Source organism: Globicephala melas, chromosome 13 (genome assembly GCF_963455315.2).
Source record: "Globicephala melas chromosome 13, mGloMel1.2, whole genome shotgun sequence".
NCBI lineage: Eukaryota > Metazoa > Chordata > Mammalia > Artiodactyla > Delphinidae > Globicephala > Globicephala melas.
Genome location: NC_083326.1, coordinates 50,693,986 through 50,715,834, shown reverse-complemented (window position 1 = coordinate 50,715,834; position 21,849 = coordinate 50,693,986). Strand labels below are relative to the sequence as shown.

Sequence of the window (21,849 nt, the reverse complement as noted above, 5' to 3'; positions counted from 1 at the left end):
CTCCACCATGCCATATAACACGTTCCTTCAGTGGCAGGGGCTGGGGTCAACAGGGAAAGATGGTTTAGTGGCTATTGTTGGTTATCTATCCATTTCTCCCCTTCCTCCAGCTCAGTGGGCGCACGTTTTCATTTTCGTTTACATCATCACCCGTGTACTTTGAGGGGAGATGATCTCAACCTTAACTCTTGATCGTCTTAACCCAATCAGCCCATTCCATTCCCCAGCTAAGGTCAGTGGTTCAGGGTTGCATATGACTTACAGGGTCCAATCAAAGTGAATTTCAGGACTCCTGCTTAGAATCCTGTGACCAGGGCTTTCTTCCTCTTCTGCTGGATGCCAGAAGAAGTCCTTTTGCCGCCTGAGAGAAGTGACCTCAAGATAAAGTCAACAAATGGGAGAGACATATACAGGGGGAGGGGCAGAGAAATGGGGCAGGAGCTCCTGGATTAAACTGACTCTGAACTTCAGTTACATCAGCACATGACCGTTCTCACTGCTCAATCCAGTTAGAGGAGAGTTTCTGCGTCTTGGGACCTTTACAGAGGGTTGGGGGTGTCTCGTATCTAGGCATCATATGGTCCATCTCTAGGGGCTGTGTCTTCCTTCTGACATGTTATGAATGGCAGCCAATTGCTCATATTAACCAGGAATGTAGATTAAATGGTATATACTTGCAGTGAACAATACTAGAAAACAATGCTCATGTCTACAATACTGTATAATGATGAAGGGAGGGGTGGTATTTTGAGCTCTAACCATCATTTATCACATTATTTCTATAAGAAAATCTGCTCCAACTTCTTGGAAGCAACTTACAAATGAACTTTTGGGAATCATCTGGGTCTCAGGTTTCTCACAAGGGTGAGAAAGTAAGTAAAAGTGAGCTTTTGGGCTTCCCTGGTGGCGGATTGGTTGAGAATCTGCCTGCCAATGCAGGGGATACGGGTTCGAGCCCTGGTCTGGGAAGATCCCACATGTCGTGGAGCAACTGGGCCCATGAGCCACAACGACTGAGTCTGCGCGTCTGGAGCCTGTGCTCCGCAACAAGAGAGGCCGCGACAGTGAGAGGCCCGCGCACCGCGATGAAGAGTGGCCCCTGCTTGCCACAACTAGAGAAAGCCCTCGCACAGAAACGAAGACCCAATACAGCCAAAAATAAATAAATAAATTTATTTTTTTTTAAAAAAAAAGTGACTTCTTGTAACAGGGCAGCATTCTTGAATAATATGACATCTGCCAATTGTTCATTTGCCGTTCAGCAAGCTGTATCTTGTTTGTTTTCACAGCAGTTGAGGATTTGCCGTCATTATTTTAACCAGTTTTGAAATTCTAGCACAGAGCTCATATCTTGCCTCTGAATACTTATAAACCTTATTTCCTACAGTAAACTCATTTTTTGAGCTGTCAGATTTATGGAAACTTGAGAGATCCAAACAGGTTCGTATTTCTAAGCAAAAGCAAATAGTAATTTTCTCCTTCTCTACCCATGGGTTAGTCAAAGCAGGGACTTTTTCTAAGAGCAGAGATATCTGTCATCTTTAGATGGTTTCAACACAAAAATGCAACGGTTCGTAATGCTTTGGGCTCAACACTTAAGTTATAGATTGAAAAACAATTGGTCAAGTAAGCAGAGAGAGTGCCTTGAAGTGAAAGGATCCATGCTTGGAATCGTGATTGGATAAAACTTACTTTGCATATAGGGGTGGCAAGAGACGGCCTACCTGAATTAAAGGTTACCAAGAGACTCGTCCCCCCAAATCTCTCCCACGAGACTGCCAAGGAGTCTGAAATTCCACCAGTCACACCTTTTAGAAACCATACTATACAAAGTCTCCGCTGAAACAAGAGTGTATCACCTCTGATGGCCTGGTTATCCCAGTAGCCTTACTTAGATCAGCCTGGTGTCTACCTGTTTGGGGCGGGCTGTTGGGAAAGGGAAGAATGGAAGGATTGAATGTGAGGTAACTGATGACTGTCCCTGTTGGCGACACAGCACTGGGTAGGGGAACAAGAGACCTTTGAAAGACAATCTGACGTATTTCGTAGCTTTGCCTTGGGCTTTCCCTATCTATCTCGATTTAATAGATCTCATTTTCCTTCTTGAGGTTCAGAGGGTGTGGACTGGAACAGCTCTTCCCTCCACATCAATCCCCATTCTCTGCCCTGTTGTTGCTCATTGTTTGGTCACCTACAAAGAAGTCTCCACAGGACCCCTGTGTGTGCCTGGCAGTTGCTCCGTAGGCAAAAGAGTAGCTGTTTGGATGCTGCTTTTCTTGAATGAGTTCCTTAGGTTTATGTCCAGAACTAATACAGATTCAGTGAACCCCTGGTTTGGTACATGGAGGGAGGAAGAGAGAGACAATTCTTTTCTGGCCTCTTCATCACGGCCAGCCTACAGTCCCTGCATCAGTGCGAGAGATGAAGGAAATATGAGAAAATATGATACTGATGTTTGCTCTTGATGGTTACAGAAGAAGTAGAGTTGATCTGATGTGGGTCCGGGACTGTGCTATGAATCTCACTGGGGGGCTTCTAATTAGGTAGGATATCTTATGGTGACAATTCTTTAAAAAAGGATTCTGTAGGGCAGGAACTTCATCGACGGTATTCTTGTAAGGTGCTCTGTATTTTGTGGTGTTGTGTGAGAATGTTTGAACTGCATGTCCTTAGCATGTCTTGCCCTGTTTGCCATGTATTTGGGTGCTTCCAGGGAGGGAGGACCGTGGTGCAGTTGATGGCTGGTTTTCTCCAGATAGGGCACCCGCTCTCACATCAGGCAAGTCCCCACAGCTGAAAAGCTATCTGCACTGCCCTGACCACACAGTGGAAAATGTAAGTGACAGGAACTTGACATTGTATTCAAATGAATCCTTCAGAAGGGACCTTGTTTCTCTTGTGCTGTTTAACTTTTTTTGGTGTGACCTTATCCTATTGTATTTTTGGTAGGTGCCAGTTATAAATCTGTTCCTTTGTTATACCTACTGGCAAAAGGCAGTTGCTCTCAGGACTGACATCTGTTCCTTAATGTTAGAATGATGGAAACAAAAGAGGAGTATGTGGCCGGGACTCAAAACGGAATTTGCACCTCCGCTTCACGTTCATGGTGCTGGCGATGCTGTTGACTGTTTGCCATTGATTCTTCTTTTTTTTTTTTTTTTTTGCGGTACGCGGGCCTCTCACTGTTGTGGCCTCTCCCGTTGCGGAGCACAGGCTCCGGACGCACAGGCTCAGTGGCCATGGCTCACGGGCCCAGCCGCTCCGCGGCATGTGTGATGTTCCCGGACCGGGGCACGAACCCGTGTCCCCTGCATCGGCAGGTGGACTCTCAACCACTGTGCTACCAGGGAAGCCCTGATTCTTCTTTTAAAGTGCGCTTTCTAATTAGCTTAATAAATTATTGGCCAATATAGAATTCTGAACACAGAAAATATAATGTTCTCAAGTGGCTGAATTAAGAGAGAAAAATGTGGAAAGTATTTTGAAGTCGGAAGTAGTAGAACGTAGTGAAATATAAAGTCCATAAAAACTGAGACAGAGTCTGGGAAGTAAAGGAACACGTCTGCTGCAATAATAGCCTTGCAATAGCTCCTTTAAGGACCAACTAACTATACAGTACTTGGGATTAGCGAATTTCTACAGGCTACAGTCAGGTTTCGTTTGTATTAGGATTATTGGATCAGAAAGTGGCTTATAAAGATATCATTTGATAATCAACACTATTCAATATAGAATCCCGCCAAAAGTCGACGTTCAAACCTTCTGGCTGAGAATTCTATTTGGGAGGATGTAGGAGAAAAGAGTGAATTTTAAAACTTCAAATAAAGAGATAATTATCTCTAGTGTAGAAAAGTCTGATACTAATAATGTTGGAACTCATGTTTGGGCTTGGAGCGTGGTATCTTAAAACTTTCGAAATGATCACACTCAAGAGTCTGGCCAGACACTGCGTGTGTCCATGAGGATACAAAGATGAGCAAGACGTGATCCGAGCCCCCAGGTGTTGAAGACCAGGGGAGCACAGGGACGCAGTAAAGATGACCCACCTATGACCCACCTCATGTCCCAGTGACCACAGTGCTGCCTGAGCATCAGGAAGGCAGCCATAATCGTGAGAACGTGGTGGGGTGAGTGAAGAAAGAAGAGGGCCATTGTGTGGTGGAGAAACACGTGTTAGCCTTCGTTGGTTTTAGGATGGATCTCATGGCCATTAGAGTCATACCAGTTGTGACTGTGGACACTTGGGGAGCTCACGAGGACAGAATTGGTGCTGCAACCCCAGCGCCAAGTTCTAGCCATCACGCGGGGCTTCTTCAAGTGAGAAAATTTACCCATGTGCCAGAAAGAAGAATCTTTACATGTGTGAGGTGTTAAAATATTTGCACCCTGAGAGTTTTATTGCCTCTGCAACCTTCACTTTTGCCTCTGATATAAACACGATATGCTGGGCAAGACCTTATGACTCCATTCACTGATCAAGGTATTGGCACATTTGTCATTGTAAAGACAGCACGTTGGAAGGTTTTATACACAGAAAGGGTGAGTTTATGACCTTAAATAATCCCCAGTAGGAAATATCTGACATTCTAAAAGGCTTCTTCTCATATCTTTTCTTTATGCCTTTGCCTTCCTACCTAACTTTTTTGAGGACTTGGGGCGTCCTCCCTTCCCCCCTCATCTCTCTTCCTCTAGGAAGGCAGCCTGAAATAGAAGTTTGTGTTTTTCCTTGTTTATCAAATGGTTCAAATAGTCTTCATGTTGAGCCAGACACTCTTCTAAGCATTTGATAAATATTAACTCATTGAGACTTCATAAAAACTCTTTGAGGAGGCTACTGTTCTTACCACCCCTTTTTTTTTTACAGATGACGAAAATGACAAGTAGAGGGATTAAATAGCTTGCATAAGGACATAGAGAGTGAGCTGCAGAGCTGGGATTCGAACCCAGACCCCCAGCTCTCAACCTCCATGCAAGAGCTTAATCTAGCCACAGTGCTGAGGTGTGGACGGATTCTGCTGCCGGCCCACCAGCTCAACCACTGGGTAGGCCCTTTTCTATTCACCACAAGCCGAGCTCTCTACAGAAAGGTGCTTTTGAAATGTAAAGGCTGACAGCTTTATTTATGGGTCCATACTGTGGTTTTTGGCTAGAGCTGGCTGGGCACCGGCTATGTGGTAGTCAGTCTTTTAAAAAATGGTGTAATATTCCCACTGTTTTTGTTGGATAATTGCATGTCTTTAATTCGTGGGATTATAAACAGAGTAGTCACCTAGCTCAGGAGGAGCCAGAAAAAGTTATTTGATATCCACTAAGTCAAGTTTCTATTTTTATTCACCTCTGTAGAAGTAAACATTGTTATGGTCAGGAGAAAAAGCAACATCGTAATATACTCCAATCGGTGTTTCCTGATTGGTTAAGTTAAAAATATTCCTTCTGAAGAAGGTAGGCAATAATTCACCTTCTTTCCTAACAGGTGAATACAATTTTCCTCTTAGATATTATGACAGTTTAGCTTTCTAGAATATGAAAAAAAAAGGGGAGGGGGAAATCACATCTTTTTAATTCATGGATTTGGAACAGTGATTTAAAAAAAAAACCTACTTAAATCTCTGCTTACCTTACTCAGAAAATTCTGATAGTTCAACATAAATGAAAATATTAAATCATGTAAAATAATTACTTATGTCATAAATATGAATTCCCCATATAGTCACCATACTGGAAATAAGGATATTCATGGTCACTGATGGCTTTTTGTCACTGTTCTGTGATTTAGTTGACTTATGACATATTTATAGGCAAAGAATAGATTATTTAGATAGCATCTTCCATCATAAGACATTTCAGCGGTTTGAAAACTTGAGCCTAATTTAACTGATCAGTCTTTGGAGATAAATCATTCCTTTTGTTTAGCCCATTGGTACAGTACTTAGATTAACTTCTAGGTTTGTATTTAACCTGGGAGAATCCAAACAACCAGATCAGACAGGTGTTCGTGGTCTTACTGGGGCCCTGACAGAGCTACACACAGAGAGGAGGACTCAAGTCATTGGTTTGTGATTAATGTTTATAGAAAGTAATATTTCTACCATTTTATGGATGGAGCAACTGAGGCACTGAGAGGTTACGTGGCTTGCCCTCGATCACAAGGCTGTTTAGTAGATCCAGGAAAGTCATGTCAGCTGACCAGGATTTTACATCCAATTCTCACCAACTGTAAAATTTGCAAGTTACCGTGCCTGTCCCTGCCCACAGGCAGGTTACAAACTGGAAGTTGGAACTAAAATGAGAGAATGTTGACATCTCTTTTTAGGGGGAGGAAGCTACCAAGGTTCGTTTTGACTAACAGAGTTGACATGGGGGATATCGTTCTCTGGAGATCCAGCCCTCGTGGACCTGCTGGCTTTTTGCTGATCCCCCATGGCTTTTGTCCATGAGGATTCAATCAGCCGGGGGACCACTGGCTGGGGTGGGGGGCAACAGGACTGTAAATCTGGGAAAGCTGCAAGTATTCAGGGTCTTGAACTTTATCAGGTTTGAATGTGTGATTGTGAAAGTAAAGAGCAGAGAAATGACAGCACTCAGTAAATCAAATAGAGAGAAGATCACGACTGTCAGAGAAAGAGAAAAACAGGCTCTGGGCACAAACGTGGCTGGAAACCTGCACAGTGTGGGAGACTTTTATGATCCCTCCAGACTTTGCCTCCTGAAAAACAAAGCTCTTTCCCCATCATTTTATCTAGAGAACAGTATTCTTTGTTATGTCCCATGGATTCTTTTTAAGTTTTCGTTATTGCAGTTTAGATCTTGTTTTAGAAGATGGGATGCTATAAGAAAAAGAAAGAAAGAAAGAAAATCAATTGGAAAAAGTCTGGAATGGTCTAGATTTTCTTCTATCAATATTGGGTCCCCTAGCTTCTCACAGATCTTTATTTATTTATTTTTAAGTTCCTTAACAAAATGTGATTAATGTAGAATAAGTCTCCTGCATAAACAGCAATGCCAAATTGAAAGGCAAAAAGCATGAGAGTAGTGAGATGACCAGGTCAATTTAGTTAATTCTTTTTTCTCCCTTATATCTAACGCCAGTCCTCAAGGTTGCCCGCCTTCATGGCCCCATCTGTTCATTCACTCCTATCTCCTGCCAGAAAGAAGCTTCCAGGGAGGGGGGTGCTTCTGAGGACTGGAGTTCTTTTCTCAGAGCAGAGGACAAACCTTAAGATTGTTATCTTTGTCCTGTAGTCTGCTGCTGGCATTTGCAAAGGGAACAAGGAATTTTTCCTCTTCAAAGGAACCAACAAAAGTAGATCTACGATTGTCTACCCCATCACCCTTTCCTACCATAATGCGATAAATAAAGTCCTCACTGCTGGTACATAGAAAAAGCCCAAGACCTCTGGTGAATGGCAGGTCTCAAAGTTGAATGAGTGCTCAAAGAAGTTCTTTCCTGGGAGTTAATTTAACTCTGGGGGATAGGTGGGTCTCCCAAAAAATTGAAATCTGATGTAGTAGGTGTAAGTCTATTACAATATAGATATTGGTAAAAACAGGTCATGCTTACACAGTGCTTACCGTATGCTGGTTACTCTTAGCCCTTGATACATAAGACATCTTTTAATCCTCTCAATGATCCTGTAAGGGAGGTACTTTTATCAACCCCATTTTAAAGACGAGGAAACTGAAGCAGAGAGGTTAGGCAATTTGTCTTGGTCACTCAGCTAGGAAGGGGAGGGGTCATGATTCAAACCCAGGAAGGCTGGCCCAGAGTCTGGGCTCCTAGGAATTCCCTAGTGTTTGAGCTAGAACACCACCCTCCCGTTTTAATAAGCTCATTGTGAAGCCTAGAGGAAAATCCGAGCATGGGTACTTTTCTAGAGAAAGAAAAAAGACTCAGACATCTCCCTCCATCTTGAAAGTTGTCTGTGGTGCTTTGCCTAACCGGCTCTACAGAACTGCAAACCTTTCAGACTGTAAACACTTCAAAACTAGTAGCTACCTCTTCTAGTTCTTCTTTGTGCAGTGCATACTCAGTACTGTCGCGCAAGTGCAGGAAACTGGAGGACTGCATGTAAGTAGACAGCCTTTTGGTCTTAATTCCCTGCATATTTGCAACACAGCTGGAGAGGTCATATTTCTGGGTGGCAAACGCAGTAAGTTTTTTTTTTTTTAATTTCTTGGGCACTTTTTTTCTTTAATTGATTCAAGGAGGACATTAGTCACTTAGCAAACAGCTAAAGCCTATCATCTCATTTTTTTCTGCTTCCCCAATGCCCCCTGCCCCACTAGGAAACCAGTCACAAAGGTCTCTGAGCTGAGACAGCTCTGGGGCGGTGGCATCTGCACCCTGACCCTGGAATGGGCATTGCCTAAACACTTAGTGATACCTGCAAAGCCCAGAGAAAGCCCAGGTTTTGCCTGTCTAGTGGGATGGAAATTTCTGCATCTCTCTCACCTTATTGAGAGCATAAATGGTCCCTTTCCCTCTGATGCTCTGATTTCTCTCACCTCCAGAGGCTGGGTAAAAGGTTAGGATTAGATAAGGTGAATGATTTGGGACTTCACCTTATTTGGAGGGAGAAGTGAGAAGAAAGACATTTTTAACTTCTGGGGCCCAGCATGAGAGGACAGACAGACGCTGAAGATACTGGATTGCCTTTTGGGATTCAGAGTCCTGTCTCTGATGTTGCCAGAGAAGAACAGATGGGAAAGGCAGAAGATGTGGGCAGAAGCCCCACAGCAGCGAAGCTAAGAGTGCTCTCAACTGTTACCCCCAGTTTCTTATCCTGCCGTATTTCAAAGTGGTAGAAAAGGCTTAAGTGGGCCTGGAGTATGGAGGATGTTCCATCTCTTTAAGGGGAGAAGCAGCAGCTCTGTGCAGGAAACGGAAAACATGGCATCTGACTCCCCAAGCCCACTTCTCAGTCCTGGATCAGGAAACTGGATTATTTTTTGCTTCATCTTTGGTGAGAGGGAAGGGATTACTCCAGGGTCAGGGCCTCAGCCCAGCTGGCAGCCGAGGCTTTATGTAGTGAAGCCCGTAGTAATTAATAGTACTAATAGTAAATACCACACTTCATAACCAAACTCAACCTGAGGATGGCTGAGTATCTGGACTGCTGCCTCCAACCTGGACACTGTTATTCTGCGGGTCCACACCCTCCCCATTAGCCTGTATGATCCCGACACCGGGTTCCTTCCACCCACCACGTTTTGACTGGGGTTCAAAAGGTCTGCTTCGGACGACCAGAGATGGGGAGTAACACTGCCCCTAGCTCGGCAAACCGCGGGGAGCGGGGCACGAGGTTAGGAGTGGTTTGGCTTTGTAGTATTACTCAGTATCAGAAAATAATCCAAATGGGAGGTAATTTGGGTCCCACTGAGTTCGGTTTAGTTTTTCTGCCTAGTGCAGGGGGGCTGTTTGGGGAGTCCAGCTCCGGCCTGAAGTCCCCGGCTCCCGGGACCCCGGGGCTTGGCACTCCCCACTTGGCGGCCATCCGAGATCGGGGCCACCAAGTGGGGTTCTCAGCGTGTCGGGACGCAAGCAGGCCTCGGGGAGGGAGGCCGGCGCCGGTGTGGAATGTCTTATCGGGATCCGAGAGCCACAAGCTTCCCCTTCGCTTCTTTAAGCGATCACGGAAAGACACCTTTCGATCTTTTGTCAGACATCTTGGCCCTTAATAGCTAAATTTATTTGGTTTAAAGCGGCCTTGGGAGAAGCAGGGAGGGAAAATCTTTCGTCGGTCATTGGGTGGCCTAGATAACAAGCTTTAAAAGAGAGAGGGAAGAAGAAAGTAAAAAGGTTAATGGATGAGGGGAGGGCTGGAAGGCGCCCAGCGTGGGGCTTTTACAGCGACCCTCCTCCGGCCGCCCCCTTATCGCGGCCCTAACTTACCCGCAGCGGATGAAGTACATTAAGTCACGTAAACAGCGCGCGGAGAGGAATGCCACCGCGGTGACCTTTCGCGCGCCGCCGCCGCGAGCCCACCTCCGCGCCGCGCTGGCGGCCGCCGGCGGCGCGCGGGGTCGGCGCGGGGATGCGGGGCCGCGGGGCCGCGATCGCGGCCGGCCAGGGTCCGGCGTGGGCGCTGCGCCTTCCTGAGTCCGGGGACCAGCGGCGGGCAGGGGGCGGGGAGCCGGGGCACGCGGTTGGGGCGACCTCTAGGCTGCGCACGTCCCGCGTTTCCGCCGTCACCACCTGACATTTCTAAGGAGTATTTTGGGATTTTCGAGAATTAAAAAACAAAACAACGACAACGCCCCCCCTTCCCTCCAACAACTGTCAGCGCCCTGGGCGATGGCCTGCGTCGGAGTGACAGCCACCGAGTTGAATCGGAGAACCCGCCGCCCCGACCCGGCTAGTGGGCCCGGGCGCTGGCGGGCGTGGAGGACGCCGAGGTGACCCAGTGTCCTTTGGCCAAAGCGTCCCCGGGACGGGAAGAAATATGGTACAAGCGAGAAGGCCCCATAAATCTGGTTAAAAACAACAACAACAAAAAACCCTCTCAAGTTAAAACCTATGCTTTAAAGTCAGAAATCGTATGTATTCTTTTTCTTCCTGAAACGTCGCTGGAGCACCCAGGAGCTTGGTGAAATGATAAGAGGATGAGCTTAAGTTTGCGGGCGTAAAGGCGGATCCTCGGAAGACGCGGGTCCTCGTCGGGGCCTCGCGGCTCGTCCAGAAGCGGCGCACAACTGGGCTCCCAAACACCCTTCCAGTTTGGCTGCCAGGCACCCGCCCCCTGCCCTATTGGCGGCTGGGTTCGGGCTGGATTCGAGTCGCCAAGAGCGGGGTGGCGCGCGCGGCCCAAATAAATCAGCCCTGGGGACAGGCCTCGCCCGGGAGGCACCCCGCCCCCCTCCGAGGGTGAGGAGGGCCGCTCGCGGAGGCAGGATCGCTCCGGAGGGGCTACTCCTTGGGTCTCAACAGTCCCGAGAGAAACAATTTCGTTCCAGATTAGCAAATCCACCAAAAAGAGAGAGGCGTTAGGGAAAGAAATGGAAAAAAAGAAAGGAAAGGAAACACGAAGAAAACTTCTAAGAGCATGACCGTCTACCTGAAGCACTGTGGGGACCATCGCCAGCTCTTGGGGTGCACTTCTTCCTCTGCGCCCCCCTAATCCCTCCGGCCTTCCCGGACCAGCTGGGGCGCTCAGAGGAAGCTCAGAGCGCCGGGCCTCAGGTCCCTGGGGGGTGGCTTTGAAAATGTGCCGCTCCCCGGGGCCCCGGGGGTGTTGTCCCCAAGGCCAAAGGCGATGCGTTGGGAAAACTGCAAACTGGAACAGTCAGGCAACCTGGCATTCTGTCTGAATAAACTCCACGGGTCAGTTTTGTTTTATTTCTCTGTTAACTGACAAGAGAAACAAGACCAGTCTAAAAAACCAGAAAACAACTTGTGACCCTGCAAAAGAGCAAACAATGACTTCCCTGCCCCCACCTTTGTTTTAAGCAATGTTCAAAACTGATTGGGAATCTGGAGGGTAAAATGCCTTGTCCTTTCTCGAGCCTGAGAACTCGCACGTTGTGGAGTTGGTCTGCGTCCCGCCGCTCACCTCTGTCTCAGCCGTGCCGGGGCCAGCGCACCCTCTCCCCGCTGCTGCGGATTGGCGGGAAAAGCCGGTCCCTGGGGGTCAACTATTGTCCAAGGAAATTCACACGGTCACCCACGTAATTGCAAATATAAGAAACACACACACAGCAGGAATCAGGTTCGCGCCAGGGGCTCTTTCTCCTCGGGGCTCAGGCTTGGAGGCCGTTCACAGCCCGGACTCCAACTCAGCCAATGGACTTATTTATTTGTTAACTTGTCTTCGTTAGAAATCACCTCATTGAGATATGAATTTAAAAAAAAAACTTTGCTTTTGAGAGCAAACCTCAGAAATATTTAAGAACAGTTGGACTCAAAGGAAATCAAATGCCCACAACCTTTCTGTAACGGCTTACAAAGGAGCTTCTGCAAAACTCAGTCTACATAAAAATTTGATCGGAACTCACGTAAAAAACAAAAGAAAGGCATTGGAAGCCCTGGTAGGAGTTAAGTGGACGGCGGACGCCGGGTTATCTACTTTGGTAGACGCATTCGATCGAACTCAGGTTAAATTTTAAAGCCCCTGGATCCTGCTCCAGTCGCCAGTCTCCGTTCCAGAGTTTTCTACCTTCAGTCTTTTCGGAATTGCGGCCACGCTGAAACTGGGAGCCGCCGCAGTGATTGGGGGAGGCAAAGAGGAATGTAATAAAAGTGACTAAATTGGATGAGAACGGTTTATGGACCTTTTCGGTAGCAATTTAAAATTCAAAAGTGTTTAGCAGCAATTTACTACGAAGAATGAAAAAAAAAAAAAGAATCGCCGACTTCCTCGATTCCACTCTTTCCTCCCCCGCTCTGCCAGGCCCTGGCCCCTTGTCCCCCAGGATTCACAGGTTCATAGCTCACAGTCACATAGAGAGGAAACATACATTTAGCCAGGAGGTCTCACAATCTCTCGAAACCCTATTTTACTATGGCCCTACCTACCCCGGCTCAACTCTGCTCAGGCTCCTCTCTCTTCCCCAACTGGAAACATACACACACACACACACACACACACACACGCACGCACGCACACACACACACACAGCCCAAACGCTTTCAGGGAGACTGACCTTTAGAAAATCATTTACTTCGATTTACCTTAAAAAAAAAAAGTGTAAAAATCCATTGCCACAAAACAACTGCTCCTGCCCTAGTTAAAATTCTCTCTCGACAGTCTTCTGGGGTCACATCTGTCGGAAGAAATCCTTTTTGTGAGAGAAAGGGAGCGAGACATATATCACGGCTCCTGCCGCGGACGAACCTGCGGCCGCGCGACTCCCCGCTGACAGATCGGCGCTGATAACCCCGCGACGTTCATTTCCAGTCCCTTTGCTGGCTAAGGACCGTATCAGTTTGTACACAGTTGTGATAACCATTTGGAGGGAGCGAAGAAGGGGTGTGTATGTGAGGATGGGGGTGGGGAAACGGTATTTCGCGCTGGGACCTGGGAAGGTGACCCCCTCCTCTTTCCAACGACTTATCTGATACTTACCTGAAGTTCTCCAGGGAAAGCTCAGAGCAAACGGGATACCAAAACTTGGAGAGCACCTCCGGGGGTGACCGGCGTGGAAACCCTTTTCCATTCTGCATACTTCATGGACTAACCTTTACGTACACCATGACCCCCAAAGTTCCCGTAGTTTAGCTGGGGAGGGCTGACGTGAACCTCCCGAAACTTCCCAGGAATTTAGTACATTTCTAAAAAGCAGGGCAGAGATAGGGAGCTGGGCACTCGAGTTCCTTTTTTCCTAGATCACAGGAGACGAGACCCCCAACGGCCACCACGACCTGAGCCTCAGGGTCTCGAGAAGAGGTTGGGAAAGTTTAAGGTCGGTCACACACAACTGCGGAGCTAAAAGCTCATTTAATGCGCAGGGAGGAGCGGGGAAGGCCAGCGGAGGAAAGCACTTTCCCCGCTTATTCTGGGGGGCGCGCTGACCAGGGAGCTGGCGCGTCTCTCCCGCTGCGGTGGCTGCGTGGGGCTGTGCACGGTCAACTCCTCCAGCGCCACCGCCGCCCCCCCCCGCCCCCTTGAGCGCGCGTGTAACTGGGGGAGGAGGAATGGGTGTGGGTCGCCAGCCAGGTCAGGCGTTCTGCCACCTCCGCCCCTCCCCCGGCGCCCCCTGGATGGACTCGCCCCTACTCCCAGGACGGTGCTCGCGGCTTAGCCCACACCCGCAGGCTGCGCGGGGCTCATTGTCTGCCCGGGCAGCGCGCTCCCCTCCCCCCGCCGCCCGCCGTCTCCTCCCCACCCTCTTTTCTCTCCTCCCCTAGCTCCCTCCTCCTCCTCTTCCTCCTCCTCTTCACCTCCAGCGCCCAGCTGCTCGCAGAGCGCAGTTCCGACCCACAGCCTGGCACCCTTCGGCGAGCGCTGTTTGTTTAGGGCTCGGTGAGTCCAATCAGGAGCGCAGGCTGCAGTTTTCCGGCAGAGCTGTAAGAGGCGCCTCCTCTCTCCTTTTTATTCACCAGCAACACCGCGCAGACCCCGGACTCGCGCTCGCCTGCCGGCGCCCTCGGCCTCTCTCAGCGCTCTGGAGCCCCCTCCGCCACGGCTGTTCTCCATGCGCAGCGCCCACCCGAGGTTCGGCTGCTTCCTCTCTTGCACGATCTCTCCTCTTTCCTCCTCTGCACCCCCCACCCGTCGCTGGCCCGTCGGCCTCGGCTCTCCGGCCCTCTGCGGGCCGCGATCGGCTCCGAGGGTTTCTACCTTCTCCACTCCCAGCAGGCACCCAGGTTCCCGGGACACCGCGGACCGACTTATGGTGTCTTTTCCTCTCCCCGAAGCGCTTATCTGCGCGCAGCCTTATCTCCGAGTTATCTTGGCGCAAAGGGGCGGGAGCCGGCAGTCAGGCGGGCAGAGACTTCTTTCCTGCTATCTAGTCCCGGTCTGTGTGTGGGTATTAATTTTAGTATGGTTATCTCCGATGAGCCCAGGCGATTTGGAAAAGCAGCCCCGAGAAGGCCAGTCCGGCTGTATTTCGCCTCCCTCCTCCACCCCCTCCTTGTCTCCCTGTCATTCTTCCTGCTCTCCCCTTTGGGGTGGCCTCGGCTCCGGGGCGGTCTCGCGTCCCCCCTTACATTTCCCCCTCCTTTTCTCTGCGCTCCGCTCCACCCCGCTACGTCCGATTCCGGAACGGTCTGGCCTTTCCGCGGCTGGGGATGACCGCGGGGTGGGCCGGGGTGGTCTGGCCGGCGTGGCGCGGCCGGCGTGAGCGCACGCGCTGGTGGCTGCAGAGGCGAGCGGTGTCTTAAGGTGTGCGGCGCCGCGGGGACGCGGGTTGGGCAGGAGACTCCGGCCCCGCACGCACCCCGAACTGCCTATGTCCCGAAGGTCCGAGACTGCGATCTCCGCCCTGCGGCCCCACCTTCCAGGGCTGGGTTGCATTTCTCTCTGGGGCTCGCGTTCTGTCTCGTCAGCGCAGTCCGGGAAGCTCTGGGAAAGCCAGTATGGGAGAACGCGGCGGTTTCGTTTTCGGGAACAGGTTGCCTTCCCTGTGCTAATGATTTTCACGCGGGCAGCTCTCATATTGAGGCATTCCGGGCGAGCGACCCCCGTACGGAGGAATGATAAGGCAGCGCCGACACGCACGGCTACTTAAAAAGTTCCTTTGTGTGCCATCAGCCAGGAGGGAGCCACTTCGGGGCGGAAGGAAAACCTTGGCCAGCCTCGCAGTCACCCTTGGGGTCTGGCGCTCGCGCTGATGAAGGATGCTGCGGAGGGGGTGGGAAGGGAGCGCGAAGGGACCCGAGCCGTGCGGGTGAGGGAGAGCTTGTATCCGGGTCCTGGGAAGATCCTGTGGCGGCTGCGCAGGCCCCTTGCCCCTCTTCTTACCCACCCCTTGAGCCCGGGGCAGAAACGGGATCTCTGAGGAATCTCATTAGCCAGGGAGGCGAGTGGAGGTAAGATGTCGTGCAGCCTGAGCTTTGGATAACTCCTTTTTTTATCTCTCCTCCCGACCCTGTCTCCCTCCCCATCCGGTCTCAGGAGCTAGAAGTCAGCTAGGAGGGCACCGGACCGTGGATGGCCTTGACTGACGGCGGCTGGTGCCTGCCGAAGCGCTTCGGGGCCGCGCCTGCGGACGCCAGCGACTCCGGAGCCTTTCCAGCGCGGGAGCCCTCTACGCCGCCTTCCCCCATCTCCTCCTCTTCTTCCTCCTGCTGCTCTCGCGGTGGGGAGCGCGGCCCCGGCGGCGCCAGCAACTGCAGGACACCGCAGCTCGACACGGAGGCGGCGGCGGGACCCACGGCCCGCTCGCTGCTGCTTAGCCCCTACGCCTCGCATCCCTTCGGGGCTCCCCACGGACCTTCGGCGCCGGGGATCTCTGGCCCCGGGGGCGCCCTGTCGAGCTGGGAGGACCTATTGCTCTTCACTGACCTCGACCAGGCCGCGACCGCCAGCAAGCTGCTGTGGTCCAGCCGCGGCGCCAAGCTGAGCCCTTTCGCCCCCGAGCAGCCCGAGGAGATGTACCAGACCCTCGCCGCCCTCTCCAGCCAGGGGCCCGCCGCTTACGACGGCGCGCCCGGCGGCTTCGTGCACTCGGCGGCCGCCGCGGCTGCGGCCGCGGCCGCGGCGAGCTCCCCAGTCTACGTTCCCACTACGCGCGTGGGCTCCATGCTGCCCGGCCTGCCGTACCTCCAGGGGGCGGGCGGCGGGCCCGCCAATCACGCGGGCGGCGCGGGCGCGCACCCCGGCTGGCCCCAGGCCTCCGCCGACAGTCCCCCGTACGGCAGCGGAGGCGGCGCGCCAGCCGGCGGGGCGGCGGGGCCCGGCAGCGCCAGCTCCGCCGCGGCGCACGTTTCGGCGCGCTTCCCCTACTCGCCCAGCCCGCCCATGGCCAACGGCGCGGCTCGGGACCCGGGGGGCTACGCGGCGGCCGGCGGCGGGGGCGCGGGCGGCGTGAGCGGTGGAGGCGGCAGTCTGGCGGCCATGGGCGGCCGCGAGCACCAATATGGCTCGCTGTCGGCCGCGCGGCCGCTGAACGGGACGTACCACCACCATCACCACCACCACCCGAGCGCCTACTCGCCCTACGTGGGTGCACCGCTGACGCCCGCCTGGCCCGCCGGACCCTTCGAGACCCCGGTGCTTCACAGCCTGCAGAGCCGCGCCGGAGCCCCGCTCCCTGTGCCGCGGGGCCCCAGCGCAGGTAAGGGTCGCGCCGCGGCATGGGAGTCGGGGCGCGAGGGGGTGTGGAGTAGCTAGTTGACTTGGGCCCTGTTTCCAGGGCATTCCTGTCTGGGTGCCCGGAGTCTGACCGCGTTGTTGTGGTGCTTCTGTTTTGAACGAGAGAGACTAGATGCGCAGATATGCCTCAGGGTCTGGGAGGAGGTCCAGGGACTTGATGGATAGCGACTGGAGTGGGCAGTTGGAAAAAAATGAGCCCAGGAGGAAACGGACAGGGCCTGAACTTGGTCGCAGACTCCAGTTTGCCTGGGTGGAAGCGTGAGAGTCCATTTGGAGGGTAACTTTAGGAGCGTGTTGGGCATACGATTCACCCTCTCCTCCAATAAACACAGTCACACCCAATTCAACTCTCCCAAGGTCGGGAGCTGCGTGTGTTTCCCTCAACGAGAGTGTTTAAAGAGGTCCATGGTGGAAAAGGACCTAGTTGGCATCTCCCTGACCCTCAGTGAGAGGGCAAGAAGAGAGGTCAGCCTTGTGACTGTCCCGAGGGAAGGCTGGTGCCGGGGCCCTTTTGCTTGGCATCAGCAGGCCGGCGGGGTGTCGTGCTGTTGCTCCCGCCTGCGTCCCCCAGGCTGGGACCAGGGATCCAGGAGCACTCACGCCTATTCTTCCTCCGGAACCCAGGCCAACAATTTTTCAGTTTCCAATCCCACTCATGCTTTCCATTCCAGTGTCTGGGGGCAGTTTGGAGTGAACTGGGAAAACACAATTGTCAAAATTCCTGCAAATGCCCCACATCTTGAAGAGTGTTTGTCCTGCTCTTCAAGGACAAGGGAGGGTGTGAACTGTTGTCTGGCCTGACAGAGGCACGTTGGCTTCTTTCCTCAGCTTCTGGGTCCTTTTTCTTGCTTTCAGAGGTCTCTCTTTGTATTTAACCTGTTTGATATAACCTGACAGTCTCCTAAGACAAAAAAAAATGGACTTTTTTTGGCCGTTGTTTCTTTGAGGGGAGCTGTGGGAGTCAAGAAGTGGCAAAGACAAAGGAGGCACATCAGCCTAAGGTACCCTACCTGGTGCTCTCAGGCCCCAGGTCTGGGCTTCGCGGGAGAGCCCTTCACTTAGGGACAGCAAGTCTTTTAGGGACCCTAATTGGTGAGGGTCAAGTGAGGCACTGCTAGCCTTGTGTTCAGAGACAGCCTGGGAATGCTAGTGGCCTGAAGGTGTGAAGGATCTTATTTGAATTGCGCTCTCTCAGTAACATTGGGCTGAAAATCCCCTCTCCTCTCCTTGCAAAGCTGGTCCTGGAGACCATCTTTATGGTCTGTGTGTAGAGTGGGGCGGTGGGGAGGGCCCTGTTGAAGTTTGGAGACTTGAGACCACAGAGCCCTGTCACCCTTCCTGCTGCATTAGGGACCCACATCTGGCTCCCGGGAGCAGAGAGACAGGGAGAAGGATCTTCAAAGGATGGAAGGGGGTGGTGGTTAGGCTGTGAGGTTTCTGTCAGTCAAGAATCCAGCAGGGAATCCGAAAGGTTGTGTGAGCTGGGTAGGGGGCAGCTCTGCCTGCTTGGCGACGCACCTTAGCGTGACCTCCGTTTCCCTTTGCCCTCTTCCAGCATTACACAGGACAGAGAAGCAGTCCAAAAGACATAATCGAAGGCTTTGGATGTTTAAAGTAATTGGTTTTGTGAGAAAAATCCTTTTAGAGGTGGTAGGGTGCAATTACAGACAGGTTGTAAGTTTTTCAATCTAAACTTAGCCTATCCTTTCACTAATTCTTTCCCTTTCTGGGTAGAACACTGCAAAGTTAGAAAAATCTTGTGTAGACTCAGAGCATGTTTCAAAAAAAAAAAAAAAAGGAAAGGGGTTTGGGAACACCCAGCTTTTGCATAAAGAGTCTTTAAAGAAGGCAGGAAGCTGCTGAGAATAAGCCAGTCTGGGGGTGGGGGAGATGAATGACCCTAACTTTGCTTGTCCATTACAGGTGTTCCCATGCTAGAGAGCACCTCTCCTGCCAGCTTCCTAACTGATTCTCTGCTTCTCCACTTTGATTTTTTTTTTAAACAAACCATTTTTGGAGGCACTCTTTTTCGAGCAAATGGGCAGGGCTAAAACCTGAGCACTGAGCTTTCTCAACCTGCACAGTGCGGGGTGGAGTAGGGGGCTGTTCTCTGGGAACCTGCTCCATTCACCTCTCCCTGGTGCTGGTGCTGGTGCTGGTGGGGAGTTTTGGGGTGAGTTCTGTCTCCAGAGGCCAGTGCCCTCACAAGCTGCCGCTGAACTGGGTTCCATTCTCGGTCCCGGGATGACATTCGCTGGCCTTGCCCTTCTCCCCTGAGTCTGTCACTGTCCAGGGCCACCCAAAGCAGCCAGGTTAGGAGACAGAGGATGAATTGGGGGGAAATGGTGAGAGAGCTTCCAGCACAATCAGATTTCGTGATTTATAAAAAGTAGCTTTTTCTTATTTTAGTTATAGGATTGCAGCTGCTGAATGAGGAGTGGGGAAAAGTGTGGACGCAATGGGAGCTGTAGCTTTTACTTAATTAAAAATAAGCAAACTTCCTAAATTTTATTTATCCAAAGTAGACTTTACGTTTTGTCTCTGAGTTTTCAGCTGACTAAAGAGATTTACCTGGGGCGTTCACACTGTCTTCTCCGGGGAGTCTTTATTGTTCCCAGCGCGGGAGAAGGAGGCCAGGCGTAGGGCTGGGTTCTCCAGGGAATGCCCCAATTCTCCACGGAGAGGGGCTCTGATAGGTAACATTTTAAAGTCAACAACAAAGACAAATACCTTGTTTAACTTCAGTGTCCTTGAAGTCCTGAGCATTTTACTGATTACCGTAGTCAATAGTAGCTTTTAGGGCGGAGAAGAATAAATCTTTGTGATGTGTTCTAAGTTGCAGTATCCCCATGACAACTTTGAACTCGAGTTATGTGGGAGGCTAGTTTCTTTTAAACGTATTTCTTGAGGAGGAAGGAGACTTGTTTTGCAGGGTAAATAATATTAATGGAATGAAAGATTTCTGTATGTCCAAATCCCGTTTAAATATCTGTACAAAAGTTGATGGTAGACACAAGCTGGAGACTGCTCGTGAATAGAAAGGCTTGCTAGCATACTCTTCAAATAAACTGTAAAGTGTAATGTTTATTTACTTTAAAAATTGATTCAGAAATGCTCCTTAAAGAAAGCCAAATGGTAACATTTAAATTTTCTATAATATAAGTAACTCTAGACTGGAGATATTTTAAAGTCTATTTAAAAAGTGCTTGATAAGAACCTCATTTTAGATAATTATTCATATTTAACTTATTCAAGGGGAAGTAATAAATGTTAAAACCATTTACTCTAAAGGCTTCTTTAGAGTAAATTAGCAGGTTTAGGTTAATTGTGAACTCCGGAAAACTAACCAAGTAGCCAAATGACACATATAATTTAAATAGATGACATAAGTTGAAATTTTAGTGCAGGAAAATAGGAAAAAATTTATTTAGCATTGGGACAGTCCGAGTAATTTTCTGAATTGGTAAAACATCAACCATTTGTAGACGTTTTGTAGATTGAAGCAATAAGACGCACTTTGAAATCATAATATTTTAGTATTTGGTCTTTGTGGCATGAAAATCGAGCTTAACATTTATCTCTGTGTTTATTAATCTTTTAGTGCTTTCCCCGCCCCCTGAGGAGACCTGAGTAATTTCTAATTAATTGACAAAAGTGCCCAAGAACAGTATTTCTAATTTCACTTGTCTATTTTTTACTGAGGAAAAGGAAGAGTAGTAGATACAGCAAATACCTTCAAAAAGTTAACTTGAGATAGAAGTAAAGAAGACAGCCTCACTTTGTCCGGGGATATTTGTGGGTTAGGGCAGGAGTCAGTGATCATTGTTAATATTGCAAGACTTGCTGGGGTTTGGCAAGTGGTATATTGTAATTATGATGGATTTCAGTTTTAAAAAGCTTGGGAACAGCCGGAAAGAAGGGGTCAGAGGACCCAAACCAACCTCCCCCCGGCTCAACTCTGAGGTCCTTGGAGACAGGAGGCAGATGATTCGGGCCGGGCTTCCAGCTCTGTCTCCGACTGCCCTGGGGTTTGCACTGGGTGCGCCCAGGGGTGCAGAAATATTGGACAAAGTGTTGGTCAACAGGTCGATCGCGATGACATCAACAGCCGGCTCCCGGCCGGGCCGCCGAGCAGAAAGCCCGGTGGGGAAGGCCGGCACTGCGGATCGGGGTGCTGGGGTGTCGGGGAGGCCTGCGGAGACGGACGGACGGACCGGCGGGCGGGCGGGACCTCACCGGCTTCTCGTCCCCGCAGACCTGCTGGAGGACCTGCCTGAGAGCCGCGAGTGCGTGAACTGCGGCTCCATCCAGACGCCACTGTGGCGGCGGGACGGCACCGGCCACTACTTGTGCAACGCCTGCGGCCTCTACAGCAAGATGAACGGCCTCAGCCGGCCCCTCATCAAGCCGCAGAAGCGCGTGGTGAGTGCGAGCGCCGCCCTCCCCTGCAGCCCGGCCCCAAGCGGCGCTCTTCCCCTGGGGCCTGGGTCTCCCCGCCCGGCCCCGCCCGACCGCACCTGTCCCCGCGGGGCCACCCGGGGCGGGCCGAGCGCCGGCCCCAGCGGTACGCCCGGTTCTCCGGTCGTTTGAGCGCCCACGAGCGCAGGTCCTGAAAGGAGAGTGACGTCCTTAAATGGAAAAAAAAAAAAATAATGGTGTAGTGTGCTACCATCTTTTAAAAGTACCCAAACTCCCTATATTTACAAATCTCTAGATGTACTTGTAAATGCAGTGAAATAGTTTTGGAAGGAGATACAAGGAATGAGTAATGTTAGTAACCTTCAGGGAGAAAAACTGAGGCTAAAGCCCCAGGTCAGGTGAAGGAAGGAGATTTTTATTTTCACTGTGGACTCTTTGGTCTGGTTTGGAGTTTATTCTTGAAAAAAAGCATGATTCTTTGTAACATGCCCCCTCAAATGGATATGACAACAGCGAACCCACAGTCCCTTTCTCCCCACAGCCTCATCCTCCTGGACCCCTTTGACTCTGTCCCTTCTACCTCTGGGCCCCTTCCACCTCTTCTCGGAGCCAGACTCGTTTTAGCTCCAAATTCCATCCGTCTTTTGGACTGTCCTTGAGTCGGGTGAAAAATTTA

General features: G+C 50.8%; 1 protein-coding gene and 1 long non-coding RNA gene across 7 annotated transcripts in view; one reads left to right on the top strand and one right to left on the bottom strand.

Annotated features, from left to right (window-relative positions):
• LOC138842939 (uncharacterized) overlaps window positions 1-11,178 on the bottom strand; it is a 72,805-nt gene extending 61,627 nt beyond the window's left edge. For 2 of the 3 annotated variants that reach the window (XR_011377932.1, XR_011377930.1), the window contains exons 1-2: window positions 11,055-11,178; window positions 9,893-10,204 (exon numbers count right to left, since the gene is read on the bottom strand). This is a non-coding gene — a long non-coding RNA (uncharacterized lncRNA). Of the gene's footprint in view, window positions 1-9,701; window positions 9,766-9,892; window positions 10,205-11,054 lie in introns of those variants that run through there. The other variant, XR_011377931.1, reaches the window with a different exon arrangement.
• Window positions 11,179-14,080: 2,902 nt separating this feature from the next.
• Window positions 14,081-21,849, top strand: part of GATA6 (GATA binding protein 6) — a 30,129-nt gene continuing 22,360 nt past the window's right edge. For 3 of the 4 annotated variants that reach the window (XM_070046990.1, XM_030842566.3, XM_070046991.1), the window contains exons 1-3: window positions 14,734-14,822; window positions 15,555-16,716; window positions 21,010-21,176. In XM_070046990.1, the coding sequence (XP_069903091.1) occupies window positions 15,591-16,716; window positions 21,010-21,176 (1,293 nt within the window). In that variant the 5' untranslated portion in view covers window positions 14,734-14,822; window positions 15,555-15,590. Of the gene's footprint in view, window positions 14,151-14,733; window positions 14,823-15,554; window positions 16,717-21,009; window positions 21,177-21,849 lie in introns of those variants that run through there. The other variant, XM_070046989.1, reaches the window with a different exon arrangement.